Below are 19,866 nucleotides of genomic sequence, written 5' to 3'. Positions count from 1 at the left end.
GGCAAAATACAGGGCAGGGAAGGGCAGTTGGTGGCAATTTTTCCATCTCGTGCTAAAGTGACTTCTTTTTTCCACATACTTTTAATTGATTTTCATACAATTTAACAAATTCAAATTCAAAGCAATCCATTGCAATCTATTGCAGCCTAACAGGGTGCCTTCTTTGGAATTTGTCTCACACTCACACACACACACAAATTTGTGTATTTTTCTGTGCTTGGCTACCCAGAGCTTAAATACATGACCTTTCACACACCCTTTCAAACACCCGCATTTGGTTAGGATCCCTAATTTGACAGAGAGAGAGAGAGCGTGCTGAAAAACAAGCCAAAACTGTTATCAATACAGTGGTACCTCGGGTTAAGTATTTAATTCGTTCCAGAGGTCTGTTCTTAACCTGAAACTGTTCTTAACCTGAAGCACCACTTTAGCTAATGGGGCCTCGAGCTGCCGACACACTATTTCTGTTCTCATCCTGAAGCAAAGTTCTTAACCTGAAGCACTATTTCTGGTTTAGCGGAGTCTGTAACCTGAAGCGTCTGTAACCTGAAGTGTATGTAACCTGAGGTACCACTGTACAGGACATAGCATTTTGCATTGAAATACTGGACAACCCTGTATTATACAGGACAGGTGGCAACCCTATGCCCATCTGTGGGTTTTGGATGGATGCATGGTGGGCTAACTTGGGCTCATTTAACGGGTTGCAATTGAACGTCCAGGAGCGGCCACTGCGCGCCATCCGGCTGCCCGCTGCGCCAAGCCAAGCGGGATGCTTCTTGCTGGCAAGCGCTAGCAAGGACTGCTCTTAGGCTCTGAACAGCGCAGTTCCAAGTGAGCGCCACCAGCCCCGCATTCGCAAGCACCGCTGGGGGCACCGTAGAGGAAGGCAGGGCCCAGATCCCGACAGCCGGTCTGTGGCGGTGCATGCTGGGAGTTGTAGTTTCAGACGCACGCGACCGGAGGGGTTTGCAAGGCAGCTCGGTCCGAGCAGCTGGAAGTGGACGAGGCCCTCCTCGCTGGCCCGGGATGCCGGCGCCCGTGCTCTGCGCGAGTTGCGGGTCCCGGCGCGCCGCGCTGCGCCGCCCCAAGACGAGCCAGGCGCTGTGCCGGGAGTGCTTCGTGGCGGCCTTCGAGGCGGAGGTGCACGGCACCGTGGTGTCGGCGCGGCTCTTCCAGCCGGGCGAGACGGTGGCCATCGGGGCGTCGGGGGGCAAGGACTCCACGGTGCTGGCGCACGTGCTGCGCCTGCTCAACGAGCGCCACGGCTACGGCCTGCGCCTGCTGCTGCTCTCCGTGGACGAGGGCATCGCCGGCTACCGGGACGACTCGCTGGCCGCCGTGCGCCGCAACCAGGGCCGCCTGGGGCTGCCGCTGCACGTGGTCTCCTACCAGGAGCTCTACGGCTGGAGCATGGACCGCATCGTCCGCCACGTCGGCCTCAAGAACAACTGCACCTTCTGCGGGGTCTTCCGGCGGCAGGCGCTGGACCGAGGCGCCGCCTTGCTCGGGGCTGACAAGATCGCCACAGGTGCGGGGACTGGGGATGGAGGGGGTCCGGGTTGGGGCGCTCCGGGTGCGGTGGGGCTCCCGAGGTCCATCAGCGCCGGCCGGTGTGGTCAGCCGTCTGGGGTGATGGAGTCTGTCGCCCAACAGCACCCGGAGGGCCGCGGCTTACCCATCTCCGTCTAAAGAGCTTCTGAGCAACTGCAGAGGGCACGGCTCAGGAATACATAACTCAGGAATACATAACTATTTATTGGGAGCACTTTTACTCCCCTATTTCAAATTAGAGACTTCTAAGTCATAGAATTATAGAGTTGGAAGGGACTTCCGGGGTCATCTGGTCCAGCCCCCTGAAAATGCAGGAATCCCCACTAAAAGCATCCATGACAGATGGCTGTTCAACCTCTGCTTAAAAACCTCCAAGGAAGGAAAGTTCACCACCTTCCAGCAGAGTCCATTCCATTGTCAGGACAGCTCTTACCATCAGACCGTTCTACCTGATGTCAAAATCTCCTTTCTTGTAACTTGAATTCATTGGTACGCGTTCTTCCGTCCGGGGCATGAGAAAACAAGCTTGCCCCATCGTCCTTCTGAGAAGCCCTTTAGATATTTGAGAAAAAGGGTCCTAGAACCAGTTGCAAATATTATTAGTATTATAATAATAATACATTCTTTTCCCCCTTTCTAATATTTTATTTTCTGTTCTTCCATTTTACAATATTCAACAATAAATATAAATCCACAAAAATCCAATAATATTTTCTGCAACTTCCCTCCCTCCCCTTCTGCGGTTTCTTATTTTTCTATCAAATTCTTACTACATATCTTAATTTATCCTTTTTGCCATTTTATCCTTTTTAATTCCCTTAGATTTCTTACTGCTCATGCTTATATCAGTCCTAACGTTTTTAATTGTTTGCAATTTATTTTCATATATTCAATAAATTTTCCCCATTCTATTACAAAGATTCTATCATCTTGATCTCTTAATCTTCTGGTAAGTTTTGCCATCTCTGCGTATTCCACCAGGCCATTGGTCATACTGGCAGATCCTGATGGGTGTTGGAGTTTGGAGGGTCACATGTTCCCCACAATTGCCCTATTTAGAGATTGCTGCTGCTGCGACTGTTCCCTGGTGCAATATACGTACACGCAAACACACATTAAATATATATTAAATATTATCTATAAGCAACACAGCTACCCATTTGCTTTTCATTTCTCCCTTGAGTAAGGCCAAACCGCTTTGCATAGTGAGACCATGCAACCCTCCCCACCCGCTTTTCTAAGCCCAATGTGATTTTTGGGGTGAGGAAGGACTTTGCTTTGCATACTGCTCCGTATGACCAACAGCCCTACTAGATCAGACCAAAGGCCCATCTAATCCAGCATCCTGTTCTCGCACTGACCAACCAAGTGCTTGCTGGAAGCCCACAGCCAGCACAAAGCAAAAGGGGTGCTTGGCCGCAGTTCGTGGCCTTTGGTTAGGGGCCCAACTGATGGGCATGCTGGGAAAGAAATTGGGACAGTCAAGGCAGCTGAAGGAAACCTCCAGCAAAAAATGACCAAAGTGAGCCTCAATGAAGCAGAAGGTTGATGACCAGCTTCTTCCTGCTTGCTTTTCAGGAGCTGTAACTGCCCTTCCGAGTTAGGTCTTATTTCAGATTCAGCAGGCATTGCTGAAGGCACGGCCCCTTGTCTGCCCTATGTAGTTGACTCTGGATCTATAGGCAAACTTCAGGATGGTAGGATCTACTTTGTGCATTTTAATTTACTCAAATCCTGAGGTCCACCAGCCAGTGCCTGATGCAGAAAAGAGTAGCTCAGGGGCACAGACATATGCAGGTAGTGTTAGAAGGTGGTCTTTTGTGCTGGGCCCTAAATCGCTGATCCTTCCCTCCCAGATTCTTTTTCATTTAAATTTTGCTTGCAGGGAGGCTGGGCTCATTGCATTGCAAAGCACAGTACAACCCACCAGCTTAATTTGCCGAAAGGCCACCTTTACAGGGAGGTGGGGTGGCATTTACCTGGTTTCCTGGTGCTGTTGTTGCTGCAGGTTACTGGAAATGGAAACAGTGAGGTGATGGAGCATTCAACACTGTGGAGATGCACCAGGTTGGCTCTGCAGGTGCATCAGCACAGTGTTGACCTACCAAGCGCTTCACACTTCTCCCTCTCTGTAAACTGTAGTGATGCTTCTGCCAGGAGGCCAGATCAGCGCATACACACAATTGATCTGTACATGTAAAGTAGCATATCCTAACACTATGCCCATTTCCACTGCGGGCCTGCACCCCAACTCCTTTTAAATACCTAACAACAACCCTGCATATACTTAGAATTAAGGATCTGGGGGCTCCTGAGTGCAGAAAAAAATTCACTCGATTATGTTAACAAGAAAGGCAACCACAGAGAACCACCGATGCAGTTTGCCTCCATCTGGAATTCCTAATTGGTGCTTATAAATATTAAGGATAGATTGTAACTTATAATTATTTGTATATTGTTGAATGGTTATTGTTGTTGGCTTATTGAGATGGTTTAAAAGAAAACAGAAATAAAGGGGGGGATTCACTCCTGGTTTTTCCCTAAGCTCTCTACATCTGCCTACTTTTTTGGGCAGGGGGAAGAATATAACAGAGCTAGTGCAATATAGTGCTTGGAGTGCTGGAGTAGAACCTGGGAAACAAGGGTTCGAATCCTCACCAACCCAAGATGCTTCTCATCCTATCCTACCTTGCAAGGTTGTTGTGGGGAATAAATGAGGAGAGGGGAGAACCATGTCTAGTACTTTGAACTCCTTGGATAAAAAAGTGGGATCTATGTGCAATAAAGAAGAAGAAAACTTTTTAGCTATTGCTATAGATAAATAATTGGAAATCCATATCCCTTGTGAATTTGCTGCTAATTGTACTTAGAAATCTACCGGCAGATCTTGATCTTCATTCCGCCTATATCAAGGATAGCCAGGAAGGTGCGTGTCCTGTTGACTTGTACTACTGCTGTCTGATTCATTCTTTAGGTCATAACGCAGATGACATCGCTGAGACGGTGCTGATGAACTTCCTGCGGGGGGACGTTGGGCGCCTCCGGCGCTGCGCAGACATACTGACGGGAAGCGAGGGGCAGCTGCCGCGCTGCAAGCCGCTGAAGCACGCCTACGAGAAGGAGATTGTGCTGTACGCTTACTTCCAAGGCTTGGACTACTTCAGCACCGAGTGCGTGTACTCCCCCAACGCCTACCGCGGACACACCCGCGCCCTGCTCAAAGACCTCGAAGCCACGCGGCCCAGCACGGTGGCTGACCTGGTGCACTCGGGTGAGCGGCTGGCGGTGCGCGAGGATGTCCGCATGCCCACCCAGGGCACCTGCCAGCGGTGCGGCTACCTCTCCAGCCAGCCCCTCTGCAAAGCTTGCTTGCTGCTGGAAGGGCTCAATCGGGGACTCCCTCGGCTGGGCATCGGCAAGACCAGCCGGCTGCAGAAAGCTTTGCTGGGCGGGGAGAAGCCAGAAACCAGCTTACAGGAAGAGGAAGGCCCTCGGCAAGCAAAGCGAGGCCCTCGGGCCATAGACTTCTGAGCCTGTCCCTACCTATGGTTCCCATCATCCCCGACAGTTAGCCATTCTGGCTGCAGCAGTTGTCTCAACAACAACTGGAGTGTGTTATTTAAAATCGAATTATATTCAATATCAGGGGTGTCCAACTCCCAAGAGACTGCGATCTACTCACAGAATAAAAAACTGGCAGTGATGTACCCCGTCTTTTGTGGTTGTTGAGCTTTTTTTAGGGAGGAAAATGACAAAAATGAGTAAAGGGGAACAGTCGTTCACCAAAAAATTGCTGAGAAGTCTGTCAAGCAGCGAAAACTCCGTCTTCCGTTCTAACAATCATGCAAAAATGGATGACGGGGCGAGGAGGGGCCGGATGCTCAAATTTAATCAAATAAGAGGTGTTTTGGCAAAATACCTTTTTTTTTGTTTTGTTAGCTCATAATAGATGATGCCATATTAAAGAGTTACAAATGTTATTCAGAATCAATGTTAATAACAACCGGGGGAAAGGAAGACATAACATCTTACAAGGACAGGAAGAAGCACCACGAACATGATACAGCGGTACCTCGGGTTAAGAACTTAATTTGTTCTGGAGGTCCGTTCTTAACCTGAAACTGTTCGTAACCTGAGGTACCACTTTAGCTAATGGGGCCTCCCACTGCTGCCACGCCACCGTACGATTTCTGTTCTCATCCTGAAGCAAAGTTCTTAACCCGAGGTACTGTTTCTGGGTTAGCGAAGTCTGCAACCTGAAGCATCTGTAACCCGAGGTACCAATGTAATTGCCGCAGAACAAGGAAGAACAAGGAGATAGTTTTGAGTTGCTCACTTGCAGTTTTATAAATCAATTAATGTGTCAACACAAATAGAAGTTATTAATATTACAGTTGTATAAGGGATTATTATTATGACTGGAATGTCATGGAAATTAAAAAGATATTGGAATGCAGAAATAATCAAGCCATCAATTCTAGCACATGGGGGGGGCACCTTTTCTAAATTATATAATTAGGTATTTGAAATATTGTTACAGTCATGCGCAGAAGCGGCGAATCGTGACCCGCAGATGTGGGTTGCGATCTGCTCAGGATGCGAACAGGGCTCCGGAATGGATCCTGTTCGCATCCAGAGGTACCACTGTATTAATAATTGTATTATAAATTGGTATTGTTATAATGAGGCTATTATTGGATTGCAATTGAAAACTAATAAAAATTATATTAAAAATAAGAATTAATGTTAGTAAGAATTACGTTTTGCAAGATTAGGCCACAATGAACGTGTCTTCTCAGATCAGCTGATTATATTAACAAACCTCTTAGGCATCATCGGCAATACACATTTAAATAACTACCATTCCACTGGAAAAAATCATGGCTTTCCCGCAAAGCGTCCTGGAGACTGTAGTTTGTTAAGGTTGCTGGTAGTCGTTAAGAAACCCCTATTCCCCTAGAGCTGCAACTGTTAAAGAGTTCCCTGGGAAGAGGGGTTAATTGTTAAACCACTCTGGGAATTGTAATCTGATAGACCTTGGCTGGTCCAAAGGAGATCTTGTGAAATCCCTGCTTGTTGCCGAACAAGCTAAACCACCTGCAGCTTATTCAATAAGTGGTCGTCGCACACACGGAAGGTTTACAGACAGCCTTGCCATGTCAGCTACGTTCCACATCCACAGTGGGAAGCGGTGTGCTTTTGAATGCCAGCCATTGAAAATCGCAAGTAGGGAGAATTGTGCTGTTGCGATCAGGTTCTGCATTTGGGCTTCCCACAGGCATCTGGTCGGCTAGTGTGAGAACAGAATGCTGCACTAGATGCAGTGGCGTAGCGTGGGGGGTGCAAGAGGGGCCGGCCGCACCGGGCGCAACATCTGGGGGGGCGCGCTCGCGCTCGCAGCTCTCTGCCCCTACCTGGCTCACTCACTCTCACTGCAGTGCTGGCTGTGCAAATCTGATCCGAGCCGCCGGGTCGCCGCCCACTGTGGAGGGGAGGGTGCCAGGCGTGCGGTGCGGTGCGGAGAGAGAGCGAGGGGCTATCTGGGGGAGGGACAGTGCAGCGGGGGGCGCAAATTACTTGCCTTGCCCCGGGTTAGGGGGCGCAAATTACTTGCCTTGCCCCGGGTTAGGGGGCGCAAATTACTTGCCTTGCCCCGGGTGCTGACAACCCACGCTACGCCACTGACTAGATGAGCCAATTGGCCTGACCTAGCAGGCTCTTTGTATATTATTGCTGATCAGCAACTGCTATCAACTTTTCATGTAAGTGTGAAGTCGGGAGGGACCGCATGGGTCATCTAGACCAACCCTTGCAATGCATGAATTTTTTGTCTCTCTGATTAAGAGTCTCACACTCTACTAACGGAGCTATCCCAGAGGAGAGCTGGGGTATAGGTTGCAACTGTTGGAAATGCTCCCATTTCTGAGCTCTGCATGAGAAAAATGGTACTGAGAAGCAAAGGCAATAATGCATTTGCGCCAGGCTTTTCATTGAGGGATATCAGCCCTGGGCTGGTGCTTTTGTGTCATTTTCAGCTATGGTTTCCTCGATCCACTTCCAAAATTTGCAGATCTCCATGAAAACAGCAGGGTTTTTCTTGGATGCACACTTCGCAGCTCCCGATGACACCAAACCGTGAAGCACCCCGTTGCAAATCAAGGGGCTCCCAGAATCTCCCTGTAAATTCAACAAGAGGAAAGGGGTCAGAGAGCAGGAGAACTTTTTGGTGTGGTGAGACTTCTCTAGTTCAGGGGCTGGGATCTGTGGTCCTCCGGAGATTCTCCAACTTTCATCAGCCCCAGGCAGCATGGCCAGTGGTCGGGGATGATGAGAGCTTTCGCCTAGCAAAATCTGGAGGGCTATAGATTCCACATCCCTGCTCAAGCTGAACATTGAATCTAAAAGGTACAGAAATAGGGGGTTTCATATTGAAGCAGGTATGGCTTTCTTTAGGTTTATGGCTCTTCTTGCTTAATACTTGCTTCCTTGGGTAGTTCGTTGTCTCTCCCCCCATGCCCCACCAATATCTTAATACCCTTCTGTTTCTGCTCACTTCCTTTTTTCTTTTTTTCTTTTAATTAGGAAGATTTAGACAAGGAGTAGGCAGAAGTTAGACTGGGCTGTGCTGGTAGATCGCTGGATGATCTGAAGTAGATTGGCAAGGATTTCTTACTCCCAACAATGGTGGCAACAAAACCCCCCTAAAAAATGTACTGCTGAAAGGGAAGGAAGGGATATGCAGAAATATATTTCTGTATGGAAGAACTATGAGCTCAGTCTAGTTTTGGTACTTTATAAACAGATTCCTGGCCTCAAAATTCTTTTATTGTAAATATTTGTTTCCCTTCTACTGATGGATCTCAAGTAATAGGGATCTCAAAATTCTTTTATTGTAAATACTTGTTTCCCTTCTACTGATGGATCTCAAGTAATAAGAAGGAAAAATAAAATAAAAATAGAAGTCTGCTTGCTACTGACATTGGAGAAATCCTAACCATGTCTACTCATAAGTAAGGATATGTGACTCTGTCAGTTTTGGTTTCTCATTTCCCGGTCTGCAAGTTCAGTTTTCTACGTTTCCACATCAGTTTGGGGTGTTTGTTTTTTTTAACTCATGAAAATTCACCAGCCTTTTAATGCAAACTTCTGTTATACACATTTTTACATGGGATTTTGCTTAGTATTTTTGCAAAGCAATTTCCCCTAACATAATCCATTTGTGCATGTTCTTTTATCATTACACACACTTTATCTTAGTATATGCATTTTTGTACATATTCCATAGCTGGGGAACTGCACTGCAAAACTCCGAGAAGCGCAAATATCAGAGGAATTGTGTGTTTCAAATCAAATATTGTTTCAGAAATGCATATTAGGCAGGTTCATATTTAGAAGTGAACTGAATCAAATGATTCTGATTCTATTCCATCCCTACTCAGAAGTTCCACTGACCAAAATTGGACTTGGACTACAATCCTAACTCCATTTACCTGGGAATATATATGCTGCACTAAATTAAATAGGGCCGACTTCTGAGTAGACATGAATGATGTTTTACTGGATTCTTGCATCCTGATACTATGCGCTGACTTTTTGCTTGTGCCTTTATTGTTGCAATTTGTGTGACTTGCTTATTTTATTTTAATTTTGTTGTTATTTTATGTGGTGTATAAGTTATATATGAATGGCGTAGTTCAGATTGCAGGCTAAGTCACAGGAAAGTTGGATTGTGATACAATGCACTGTGCCTCTGACCCATAGTCACCTAGTGTTTGTTGCTCACCTGGCACGAGTCTTTGCCTCCTTCCATTTTTCCTGAGCAAATCTCGTTGTCTGCAAAGTAGTTTCTGTACCTAGACTTGCATATGTCTTTTGACAGGATCTCTGTGTCCAAACATTGCAGGACATTGGCATAATTTACTGCAAAATGAATGCTTGGGTCAGTGCGTGACACTGGCTGTTTGGGAGTTGCTGCTTAACTATTTTAGCTTCAGGTTCCTCCCTCACAAATGCCAGAAGCTGTGGTGGTTGGTGTCCATTGCAGTGGCGTAGCGTGGGTTGTCAGCACCCGGGGCAAGGCAAGTAATTTGCGCCCCCTAACCCGGGGCAAGGCAAGTAATTTGTGCCCCCCCCGCTGCACTGTCCCTCCCCCAGATAGTCCCTCGCTCTCTCTCCGCACCGCACCGCACCGCACGCCTGGCACCCTCCCCTCCACAGTGGGCGGCGACCCGGCGGCTCGGATCGGATTCGCACAGCCAGCACTGTAGTGAGAGAGAGTGAGTGAGCCAGGTAGGGGCAGAGAGCTGCGAGTGCGAGAGCGCGCCCCCCCCCCCGATGTTGTGCCCGGTGCGGCCGGCCCCCCCTGCACCCCCCACGCTACGCCACTGGTCCATTGCAACCGTAAGGTGGAAGGCAGGAAAACCAACTTTGCCCCCATATTCCTCCCTATTGAGTTCTGCAAGGGGCAACACTGAGACTCAGAGGAGGAAGCCAACAGCCAGGGCCACCCCCAGGATTCGCCGTAAGTAATAATAATTTATTATTATTATTATTATTAATAATAATAATAATAATAATAATAATAATAATAATAATAATAATTTATACCCCGACCATCTGGCTGGGCTTCCCCAGCCACTCTGGGCAGCTTCCAAAAAAAATATTAAAGTACTGTAATACATCAAACATTAAAAGCTTCCCTAAACAGGGCTGCCTTCAGATGTCTTCTAAAAGTCTGGTAGTTGTTGTTCTCTTTGACATCTGGTGGGAGGGCGTTCCACAGGGAGGGCGCCGCTACCGAGAAGGCCCTCTGCCTGGTTCCCTGTAACTTAGCTTCTCGCCGTGAGGGAACTGCCAGAAGGCCCTCGGCGCTGGACCTCAGCATCTGGGTAGAACGATGGGGGTGGAGACACTCCTTCAGTAAGGCGAGAGGTAGGTGAGGGCTTGCTTGGAGCAGAATGAGATGCCCCACTTATAGGATCATAGAACTGTAGAGTTGGAAGGGACCCTGCGGGCCATCTTCTCCAACTCCTTGCAATGTAAGAATCTCAGCTAAAGCATCCATGACAGATGGCCATCCAAACTCTGCTTAAAAGCCTTCAAGGAAGGAGAGTCCACTACTTTCATTCACCTTAATGGACAATTCCCCATCCCACAACTGGAAACACAGTATGGACAGAGGCAGCTGCCCTTATACTCAGGCCCATAAATCACCTAATCTAGTGGTTCCTAAAGTAGGCAGTACTGGGAGGGAAGGGGGCATTGGAGTGTAAAGGGCTATCAGACTTCAAAATGCTGAATCAAGTTCATCCATTTTGTTGAGTTAGTTAAACTGGATCGTTTTAACTGGATTTTGAATAGCGGTGCAGTTAATTGTTACAGTGGTACCTCAGGCTACATACGCTTCAGGTTACAGACTCCGCTAACCCAGAAATATTACCTCGGGTTAAGAACTTTGCTTCAGGACGCGAACAGAAATCATGCTCCGGCGGCGCGGCGGCACCGGGAGGCCCCATTAGCTAAAGTGGTGTTTCAGGTTAAGAACAGTTTCAGGTTAAGAACAGTTTCAGGTTAAGAACAGACCTCCGGAACGAATTAAGTACTTAACTTGAGGTACCACTGTACTGTATTTTTGATTCTCAAGCTTACGCCCCGCCCCCCATTTTTTTAGTAGTTTGCTCAGGGTTGTGAAACTGCAGGTGCTCAGGATTTAGGTGTTTTTGGTTTCGGTTAAGGTAGTCTGCAAAAGCATACATCATTTACATCACCTTATTTCATGCTTTCCTTTGTAGGAACTGCACCAGGCCCCTCAAGTACCTGAATCTAGCCTTGGTTTGCAGGAGGTCTCGTGAAACCCTTGCCTGTTGATGGACGCTGCAAGCTAAACCTCTTGAAGCCAGTGGCGTAGCGTGGGGGGTGCCAGGGGTGCGAGCCGCACCGGGCGCAACATTTGGGGGGGCGCAAGTCCAGAGGGAAGGGACAAGCAATCGAGGCTTGGCTGGGGTGAGGGATCGTCGTCTCCGTTTGGCCGGCCCCCCTCGAGGAAGCGGGAGGGAAAAGAGCCGCGCAGCAGCAGCAGGGAGGAGGAGGTGGAGGAGGAGGTGGAGCAGCAAAGCCGGGAGGAGAGCGGGCCCGTCCAGGAGGAGGCGCGATGCTCGGGACCGATCGGGGCTCCGGTTCGACAGGCGCCGGCGGCCGGCTACAGCCAGCCGGCCCGCGTCTTCCTTCCCCCTCGGAGAACTCAGCGGAGAAGGGCAAAACTAGTTTGAGTTGGTTCTGCGGAGTCTCTTTGCCTCTGGCGCCCCCCTACCGCTTGTCTCCCTCCTGCCATACCAGTCCCAGGGGGCACCGACCCCCCACATTGACCCTAACTTCCATGTGGTTTGCTCCTGAGTAGCCTCTGGTTGGGCAGAAGAGCTTGTCCACCTGGAAAGGCAGCCCACCTAGGAGAAAGAAAACTCTTATCCTAAACATCTGCTGCCTTGGGAGAGATCTCCCAGTGGTGGAGTTTCCTTCCTTGGAGGTTTTTAAACAGGTCGGTTGGCCACCTGTCATGAATGCTTTAGCTGAGATTCCTGCATTGAGGGGGTTGGGCTAGATGACCCTTGGGTCCCTTCCAGCTCTGTGATTCTATGAGAGAAAAAAAGGCTCAGGAGTAAACACTACACAAATACCGAGTGGAGTCCCCAACATGGTTGGATGGCACCTGGAACACCTTCATCAGTGAGGCCGAGAGGGGGGCTGTCATCTGGGCAGCAGTCAGTGGCGTAGCGTGGGGGGTGCAGGGGGTGCCGGCCGCATCGGGCGCAACATCTGGGGGTTAGGGTTAGGGGGCGCAAATCCACGAGTTAGGGGGCGCAAATTACTTTCCTTGCCCCGGGTGCTGACAACCCACGCTACGCCACTGCTTGAAGCTTATCCCAAAAGTGGTCATTGCACATGGAACCTTGACCCTCTGGCCTTTCCTCTTACCTTCGGGGAAAGTAGTAGTGCCCCAGCCAGACACCACACACTTTGTCCCAGTGGGTGCGCATTCCTTGGCAAAAGGGATGGTCTTAATGGTATCTCCCAGGACTGCAGGGGGGGATAGCTTCAGAAGCATGACATCGTTTTTCAGTGTTCGGAGTTCAAACTTAGGGTGGCGGATGGCTCTGATTGCTTTGGAAGACTGTTCCCCAACATCTTGCTTATACAAATCATGCTCCCCAAGATGAACCATGAGATTTCTGCAAGGGAGACAATAGCGAAGACACAGAGGTGTTCAGAACTATTGTATGGCACAGCCCTTCTTATACCAAACCATTTCCATGCTATTCTTGGCCTCGGTTCTTTGCTTGACTAGGACAGGGTCTGTGGCCCAGATTTGATATGATTTAATAGTTCGTATATCCCGCTTTTCCAGCAACAATGCTGAGCTCAAAGCAAGTCTCAATAATAGCTATGGTACTGAAAATGAGTAGAACATTTCAGTCGGTATAATCACATCCAAAACATATAACGAAGGCAAAAACAAATTCAACAAATGATTAATACAATTCAGTAAAGGTAAAGGGACCCCTGACCATGAAGTCCAGTCGTGGCCGACTCTGGGGTTGCGGCGCTCATCTCATTTTACTGGCCGAGGGAGCCGGCGTACAGCTTCCGGAGGTCATGTGGCCAGCATGACTAAGCCGCTTCTGGCAAACCAGAGCAGCACACGGAAATGCCGTTTACCTTCCCGCCAGAGCGGTACCTAATTATCTACTTGCACTTTTACTTGGTTTCAAACTGCTAGGTGGGCAGGAGCAGGGACCAAGCAACGGGAGCTCACCCTGTCACAGGGATTCGAACTGCCAACCTTCTGATCAGCAAGTCCTAGGCTCTGTGGTTTAACCCACAGCACCACCTGCATATAAACTCGTAAAGAATTCAAAATGTAAGAAATGGCTGCTGAGGACCAGCTCTCTGCTGGCTGACTGCCTCTGGGCAGGGACTTCTTCACCCAGTGCAGCAGCAGAATCTCAGGCAATTAAAAAATGACGAAGAAGAAAAGCGATTCATTCTAGAGTGTTTTGTAAGTGTCTGGAGAGATTAAAGGTTAAAAAAAAAGGTAAAGGTAAAGTCCCCTGGATGGTTAAGTCCAGTCAAAGGCGACTATGGGGTTGCAGTGCTCATCTCACTTTTCAGGCTGAGGGAACCGGCGTTTGTTCATGGACAGCTTTCCAAGTCATGTGGCCAGCATGACTAAACTGCTTCTGGTGCAACGGGACACCGTGACGGAAACCAGAGCACACGGAAATGCCATTTACCTTCCCACCACAATGGTACCTACTTATCTACTTGCACTGGTGTGCTTTTGAACTGCTAGGTTGGCAGGAGATGGGACAGAGCAATGGGAGCTCACCACCGTTGCATGGATTTGAACCAGCGACTTTCCGATTGGCAAGCCCAAGAGGCTCAGTGGTTTAGACCACAGCACCCCCCACTCCCCTACTCTGGAGACATTACCCTCCCTCTCACCCACCGCTTCCTCCCTATGACCTCACAAACTTGCCTTTGCAGACAGTGTCCAGCTGTAAGCACCCAGTGCTCATTGATCAAGGCTCCACCACATCGAGTGAGTTGACTGCCGAAGACAAATACTTGCCAGGGCTGAGAGTGCGGCCAACATTCGGATCCGCCGATAATACGCTCGCCGGTCTGTGCTGACACTGTGACACAAATACCATCACATATTACACATTTGCTGACACGGGAGGCTTCCAGTAAGAGTGTGCTTCATTAGATGGGAAGCTGTTTCCCAGAAATGCAGGTGAAGTATCCACCCCCATGCTGATGGGATCCTGCAGATAATAATGATTACTGGAATAAGATGAAGGCTCGAGTGTGGGCGTGAATGTCCTGTACTGTTGAGAACAGTAAGTTATACAAAGCTTGGAAATCTTATGGTTCCTCAACATGGTGTGCTTTCACTCAGGCTGCAACATCTACATGAATGTGTTGTGTGCAAGGTACATTAAAGGCTCTTGCATTTGCCAGGCTTGACTGAAACTAAAAGTAGAACCCTATGTGTATCCTTCTGTTCAGATAGCGATTTTTCAGTCCTACTGGCTTGCTCATTTCTTCCTTCCTCTTAAAGTCCCTTGTAAAATGTTCTGATCAACGTCAAGCAGATACAGTGGTACCTCGGGTTAAGTACTTAATTCGTTCTGGAGGTCTGTACTTAACCTGAAACTGTTCTTAACCTGAGGTACCACTTTAGCTAATGGGGCCTCCTGCTGCCGCTGTGCCACCGCTGCACGATTTCTGTTCTCATCCTGAAGCAAAGTTCTTAACCTGAGGTAATATTTCTGGGTTAGCGGAGTCTGTAAGCTGAAGCATATGTAACCTGAAGCGTATGTAACCTGAGGTACCACTGTACGTAGATATTTTAGTCTAACATAATTGTTTTATTGTCCAACATAGGATTTTAAAATCCATATCCTGGTTTGTTTGTTTTTGAAAGTAATTTTTATTTGTGTTCTCACATACAGTTCAAAAAGAATAAGTAGAAAATAAATGAATAAAAATTGAAAACAAAACCACAACAAACCAAAGACACCACACAAAACACCTAAGGACTTCTCTTCCTCTCCTTCTCTAGTATCCGTTATTTTCTTTCTCTTACATGTATTCTAAGTTACCAAGTTCTACCATAGCTATCAACTTTTCCCTTTTCTTGCGAGGAATCTTATTTGGAATAAGGGAATTTCCCTTTAAAAAAGGGAAACTTTGACAGCTATGAGTTCTACTCTTCTTACTAATTATCTCCTACTTCCTCTTATACTGCTGAATTTATTCAAGTCCTGCTAATCTGGTCACGAGTTTACGTATATAGATTTTTAAAATTGCAAACATTTTCCAGTCCTTTTTGTATCCTTGATCTTCTTGTTCTCTTACTGACCCGCCAGCTCCGCATATTCCAACAACTTAAAGTGCCATTCCTCCTTGATTGGTACTCAACCTGTTACTTTTGTGTTTTCTTTACTTTTTTAAGTTGTTTTTATAATATTTTGAACAATGCATTGAGATATATATTTGAAACATGAGAATTATTATTATTATTATTATTAGGCTCTATTACCTATCCAATGTAGCAAAAACAATAAAGAGTCTTGTGACTCACAAACCTAAAGATTCACAAATTTATCACGGCAAAAGCTTTTATTCACTTTAATCCACTTCATGAAGTGTAATAATAAAGTGGTAAGCATATAATACATGATTCTGGCAGTGACTTTTTGTACCATGATCTAACATAAACAGACCTTTTCAGGGCTGTTCTGAGATGGATCCCAAGCCGTTGGCTGCTACTCACTTGGATCTCCAGCTTCTGAACTGGCTTCTTATTTCAAGTTTGTTTAACACATGTTTAGTTCACTCTTCCTCCAAGGTGTTCAGGGCAGCACATGTGCTGGGGTTTACCCCAGTTCATCTTCTCAACAGGTGAGTTAGAATGAGTGGCTTGGGACCATCTGGTGAGCTTCATGGCAAGCAGAGATTTGAGCCCAGGTCTCCCTGGAGCTCCACTCCAAGCAGTAGATCCCAATGGCTCACTTTCTTCCTGCCTGCTTCCATCCTTTCCCGATCCCTAATTTGGTAAGTGAAAGTCTGCATCCTTGCAAGGATTTGTAGAGAGGCAATCTCGAGTTCTGGAATATCTTCCCTTTGGAGACTCGCCAAAGAAGGAGCTTGAATCCATCTGAGCAAGTTTGCAAATACATCTCATCCCCTGGTGGCTGTAGCACCAAGGGATGACCTGCCCACATGAAACAGACATCATTGTCATTCAGCCTTCACAGGCAGACCTTATAAAACAGTGCTTTTCAGTGGAGACAAGTTTATGCCTTCACGGGCTTCCTTTGTTCCTGAGAATCAGCATTGTTTCCATTCTGATGTACAATGGTACCTTGGTTCTAAAACTTAATCCGTTCCAGAAGTCTGTTCCAAAACCAAGGCGCGCTTTCCCATAGAAAGTAATGCAAAACTGATTAATCCATTCCAGACTTTTAAAAACAACCCCTAAAACAGCAATTCAACATGAATTTTACTATCTAATGAGACCATTGATCCATAAAATGAAAGCAATAATCAATGTACTGTACTATAAAATAAATAAGACAGTATTGTAGATGATAAAAATTAAAATTATTTTTTTGCCTTACCTGCACTGATGATAGTCATTGTTTGGATGGGGGGCTTTTATCCATTTCCACAGTCACTCAATCAATCAATCAATCAATCAGTAGCTGAACTGGGTTCCACACAGTCACAAAAAGAAATTAACCGAAAAAGCCTCAAAAACAAAAATGTGAAATAAATAGGAAAAACAAAAACACCAAACTTAATCTGTTCCGAAAGTCCGTTTTACTTCCGAAATGTTCGAAAACCAAGGTGCAGCTTCTGATTGGTGCAGGTGCCCTAGAAACAGTAGCTGACAGCCGCATCGGACATTCAGCTTCTGAAAAACGTTTGAAAACCAGAACACTTATTTCTGGGTTTTCGGTGTTTGGGAACTAAGGCATTTGAGTACCAAGGTACGACTGTAGTTTGGCTTCCTCTGAAACTGTTAATCTGTCTACTATAGTTGAGACTAACATAGTTGTATCATTAATTATGTAATCAATTTCAATGGAAGGAAAATGACAAAAACAATGCAGGAAATAATGTAGTTGCTTCTGTAACATTTTGCAGACTAATATAACGATAACAAATACCACCCCTATTTGCATGGTTTCTGTTCCAGATCTCTGGCAACTATGTGAAATGCAGCAGCTTTTCCTATTTTCATTTCTGATGGAATTCTCTGACTCCATAAACTACAACTCACATCTTCTCTTGCCGGTAGTTGTGATGCCATCCAGCAACATGCAGAGGTGTATGAAGAACTTTCCATCTAAGTGTGGTTTCAATATAAGGAACCCCAGGAAGGAAGGATACCTCAAAGTTGCTCAACCTCAGCACCTGAACAGACTCAGCAGGCACACAGATCACCTGTTCAAAATCTTCTCCACTACATTTGCACACACATATATATGCAAGGGAGAAATGTGTTTAGAGGAAGGCACGCTTGGCAAATCCACACCGTGATCAACTCCCGCCCGGAAACCAATGTCCCCACTGTGGAAAGACGTGTGGTTCCAGAATTGGTCTCCACAGTCACTTACAGACTCATTGTTAAAAGCATGTTTATGGAAAACAATCTTATTCGGCTACAAGTGATTGCCAAAGACTCTATCTATCTATCTATGCACATGCACATTTCATACAGATTTGTGACTTTTTTATTATGCCAATACAAGAGATGTATTGGAAAGTTGCACTTTTTTTTTTAAGATCATACATCACTTTGGAAAGGATGAGAACCCATTCAAATAAAAGAAAGTAATTTTGTTAGGAAGTCATGATGCCCCGCCAAATTAAATTAACATTGTATGGCAATCAGTCAAGCAGCACTTATTGCAACATAAAAACAAAACACCTTAAGCTTCACCCATATAGGAATGACATATGGTTAGCTCACTGCCCGTAAGCACAGGTACCTTCACCTGTGCCAGCAACAACTCTCTTACCTATAGAAGCCAGAAGCAGCACTGTGCCTAGAACTCGCTCCATGATAATGAGGTAGTAAGGACAGGGGATGTACAATTTTATTCCTCCTACCACAACTTTAGTAAATAATTGACAGAGAAATGAACTGGACCCTCTGTTCACCGCTCTAAGATTTCATCTTTCTCTTTGGACTTACACAATGCGTTCTCTCCCTAGCACTTGCGGTGCCACTAGTTTTGAAGAATGGATTAGGCACTTTGCTGGAGGTGAGAAATGGCAGTTCCAGAACGTTGCTGTTTTGCAGGTGGGATTCAATCACGTAAGAACATAGTAAGAACCTGTTGAATCAGGGCCAATAGCACTTTCTTTACTTGTGAATCTCAACAACTGGTATTCATACTGCCTCTGACTGATGAGCCAGAACATGTCCATTGTAGCTAGCAGCCACTCATAGCCTAATTCTCTTTTAAAGCAATCTATGTTGGTAGCCATCACTACTTCTTGTGGTTGCGAATTCCATAGTTAAATCACCTTGCACAATTATAACATAATCCCATCTAGTCCAGCACTGTTTTCACAGGTTTCCATATATAGGTTTCTATGGGAAGCTCACAAGCAGAAACTGAGCACGTTAGCACTCTTCACACCTGCAATTCCCAGTTAAATTTCATTTGGTGCTGTCATGCAAACCTGATTCCTGCCAAATATGGCCTTTTTGTTTTTGTTTTGTAATGTAGTTTTTATTCATTTTCATCTTTAAACTGTTTAACAAGGTTGTATTGAGACGTTATCGAGAGGTCTGGAGGGTGGCAACACAAGAACGGGCCTTCTCTGTAGTGGCTCCCTGTCTGTGCAATGCTCTCCCCAGGGAAGTTCACCTGGCACCTTCATTATACACCTTTAGGTGCCAGGCAAAAAGGTTCCTTTTTAACCAGGCCTTTAGTTGACCCGATCAACATCCCATACCCTTTAAAAATGTGGCTCTTTTGCGGGGGACATTATTTTGCGGGGGATTTTGCTTTTATTTTTATTTTGTATACTGCGATCTTTTTATGTGAACCGCCCTGAGACCTCCAGGTATAGGGCGGTATATAAATTCTCTTATTATTGTTATTATTAGAGCAATAATTACATAAAATTAAAAATAAAACAATAAGCACTCAGATAAAAAATTCTTTCTTTTTATTAAAGATTTTCTTGATTTACAAAGTGTGTGCAATGTCTCTCTCATATTTCCCCCCATGTAACATTTTCACAAATCAGTTTTGTTTGTTGAGACATTAGGAAGTCAGATAAACATTTATGAACATATCAACATAAGTTTGTCAAAGTGTATATACCAAAGTTATTACAGATATGAAATGATGTATTCTAATGTCTATTGCATAGACTGATGATCAAAGTAAAAAATATTTTGTATCAGCAACAGATAGAATTGATAGGAAGTGGGGGAGGTGGGAGTAAACATGTATTTAATACATGCCAGACTGTACTGTAAACTATAGGTAGTTTTACCATATACTTCATTATTTGTGTAATCAATAATCACACCAGACTCTAATGTGTGTGTATGTGTTATGTTATGTATTTTAAGGCACCTCCTTAACAATTGCCCTTAAAAGGCTTGAAATGAGCCCTAATATAATTCCTTTTTACATATAAAGGGACAGCAATAACATGAAATTCAGAATGACTCTGGTCAAATCATTGTCTCAGCTGAACCTCAGAAGATCTTGTGAAGAT

General features: G+C 46.0%; 2 protein-coding genes across 2 annotated transcripts; one reads left to right on the top strand and one right to left on the bottom strand.

The window, feature by feature from the left end:
- Positions 1-867: 867 nt before the first annotated feature.
- CTU1 (cytosolic thiouridylase subunit 1) lies at positions 868-5,431 on the top strand. The gene is made up of 2 exons (XM_083455735.1): positions 868-1,531; positions 4,529-5,431. Exons 1-2 carry the CDS (start codon positions 928-930, stop codon positions 5,083-5,085), a joined length of 1,161 nt encoding a protein of 386 aa, XP_083311861.1. The 5' UTR covers positions 868-927; the 3' UTR covers positions 5,086-5,431.
- A 2,091-nt stretch (positions 5,432-7,522) lies between these two features.
- LOC310683534 (trypsin-like) lies at positions 7,523-16,188 on the bottom strand (the record flags this gene model as incomplete). The annotated part of the gene is made up of 6 exons (XM_083453466.1): positions 7,523-7,731; positions 9,338-9,474; positions 12,526-12,779; positions 14,087-14,243; positions 15,125-15,206; positions 16,129-16,188. 6 exons carry the CDS (start codon positions 16,186-16,188, stop codon positions 7,555-7,557), a joined length of 867 nt encoding a protein of 288 aa, XP_083309592.1. The 3' UTR covers positions 7,523-7,554.
- Between the last annotated feature and the right edge of the window lie 3,678 nt (positions 16,189-19,866).

This window comes from Podarcis tiliguerta (genome assembly GCF_965153285.1).
Source record: "Podarcis tiliguerta genome assembly, chromosome: 8".
Taxonomy (NCBI): Eukaryota; Metazoa; Chordata; class Lepidosauria; order Squamata; family Lacertidae; genus Podarcis; species Podarcis tiliguerta.
Note: the sequence above shows the minus strand (reverse complement) of the source record. Positions and strands in the feature narration are given on the sequence as shown.

Bases quoted from the DNA above. Each gene is read 5' to 3' on its own strand.
- CTU1 (XM_083455735.1), top strand. From the start codon at position 928: ATGCTGGGAGTTGTAGTTTCAGACGCACGCGACCGGAGGGGTTTGCAA. The intron at 1,532-4,528 runs GTGCGGGGACTG...TTCATTCTTTAG, and splicing joins GGCTGACAAGATCGCCACAG to GTCATAACGCAGATGACATC.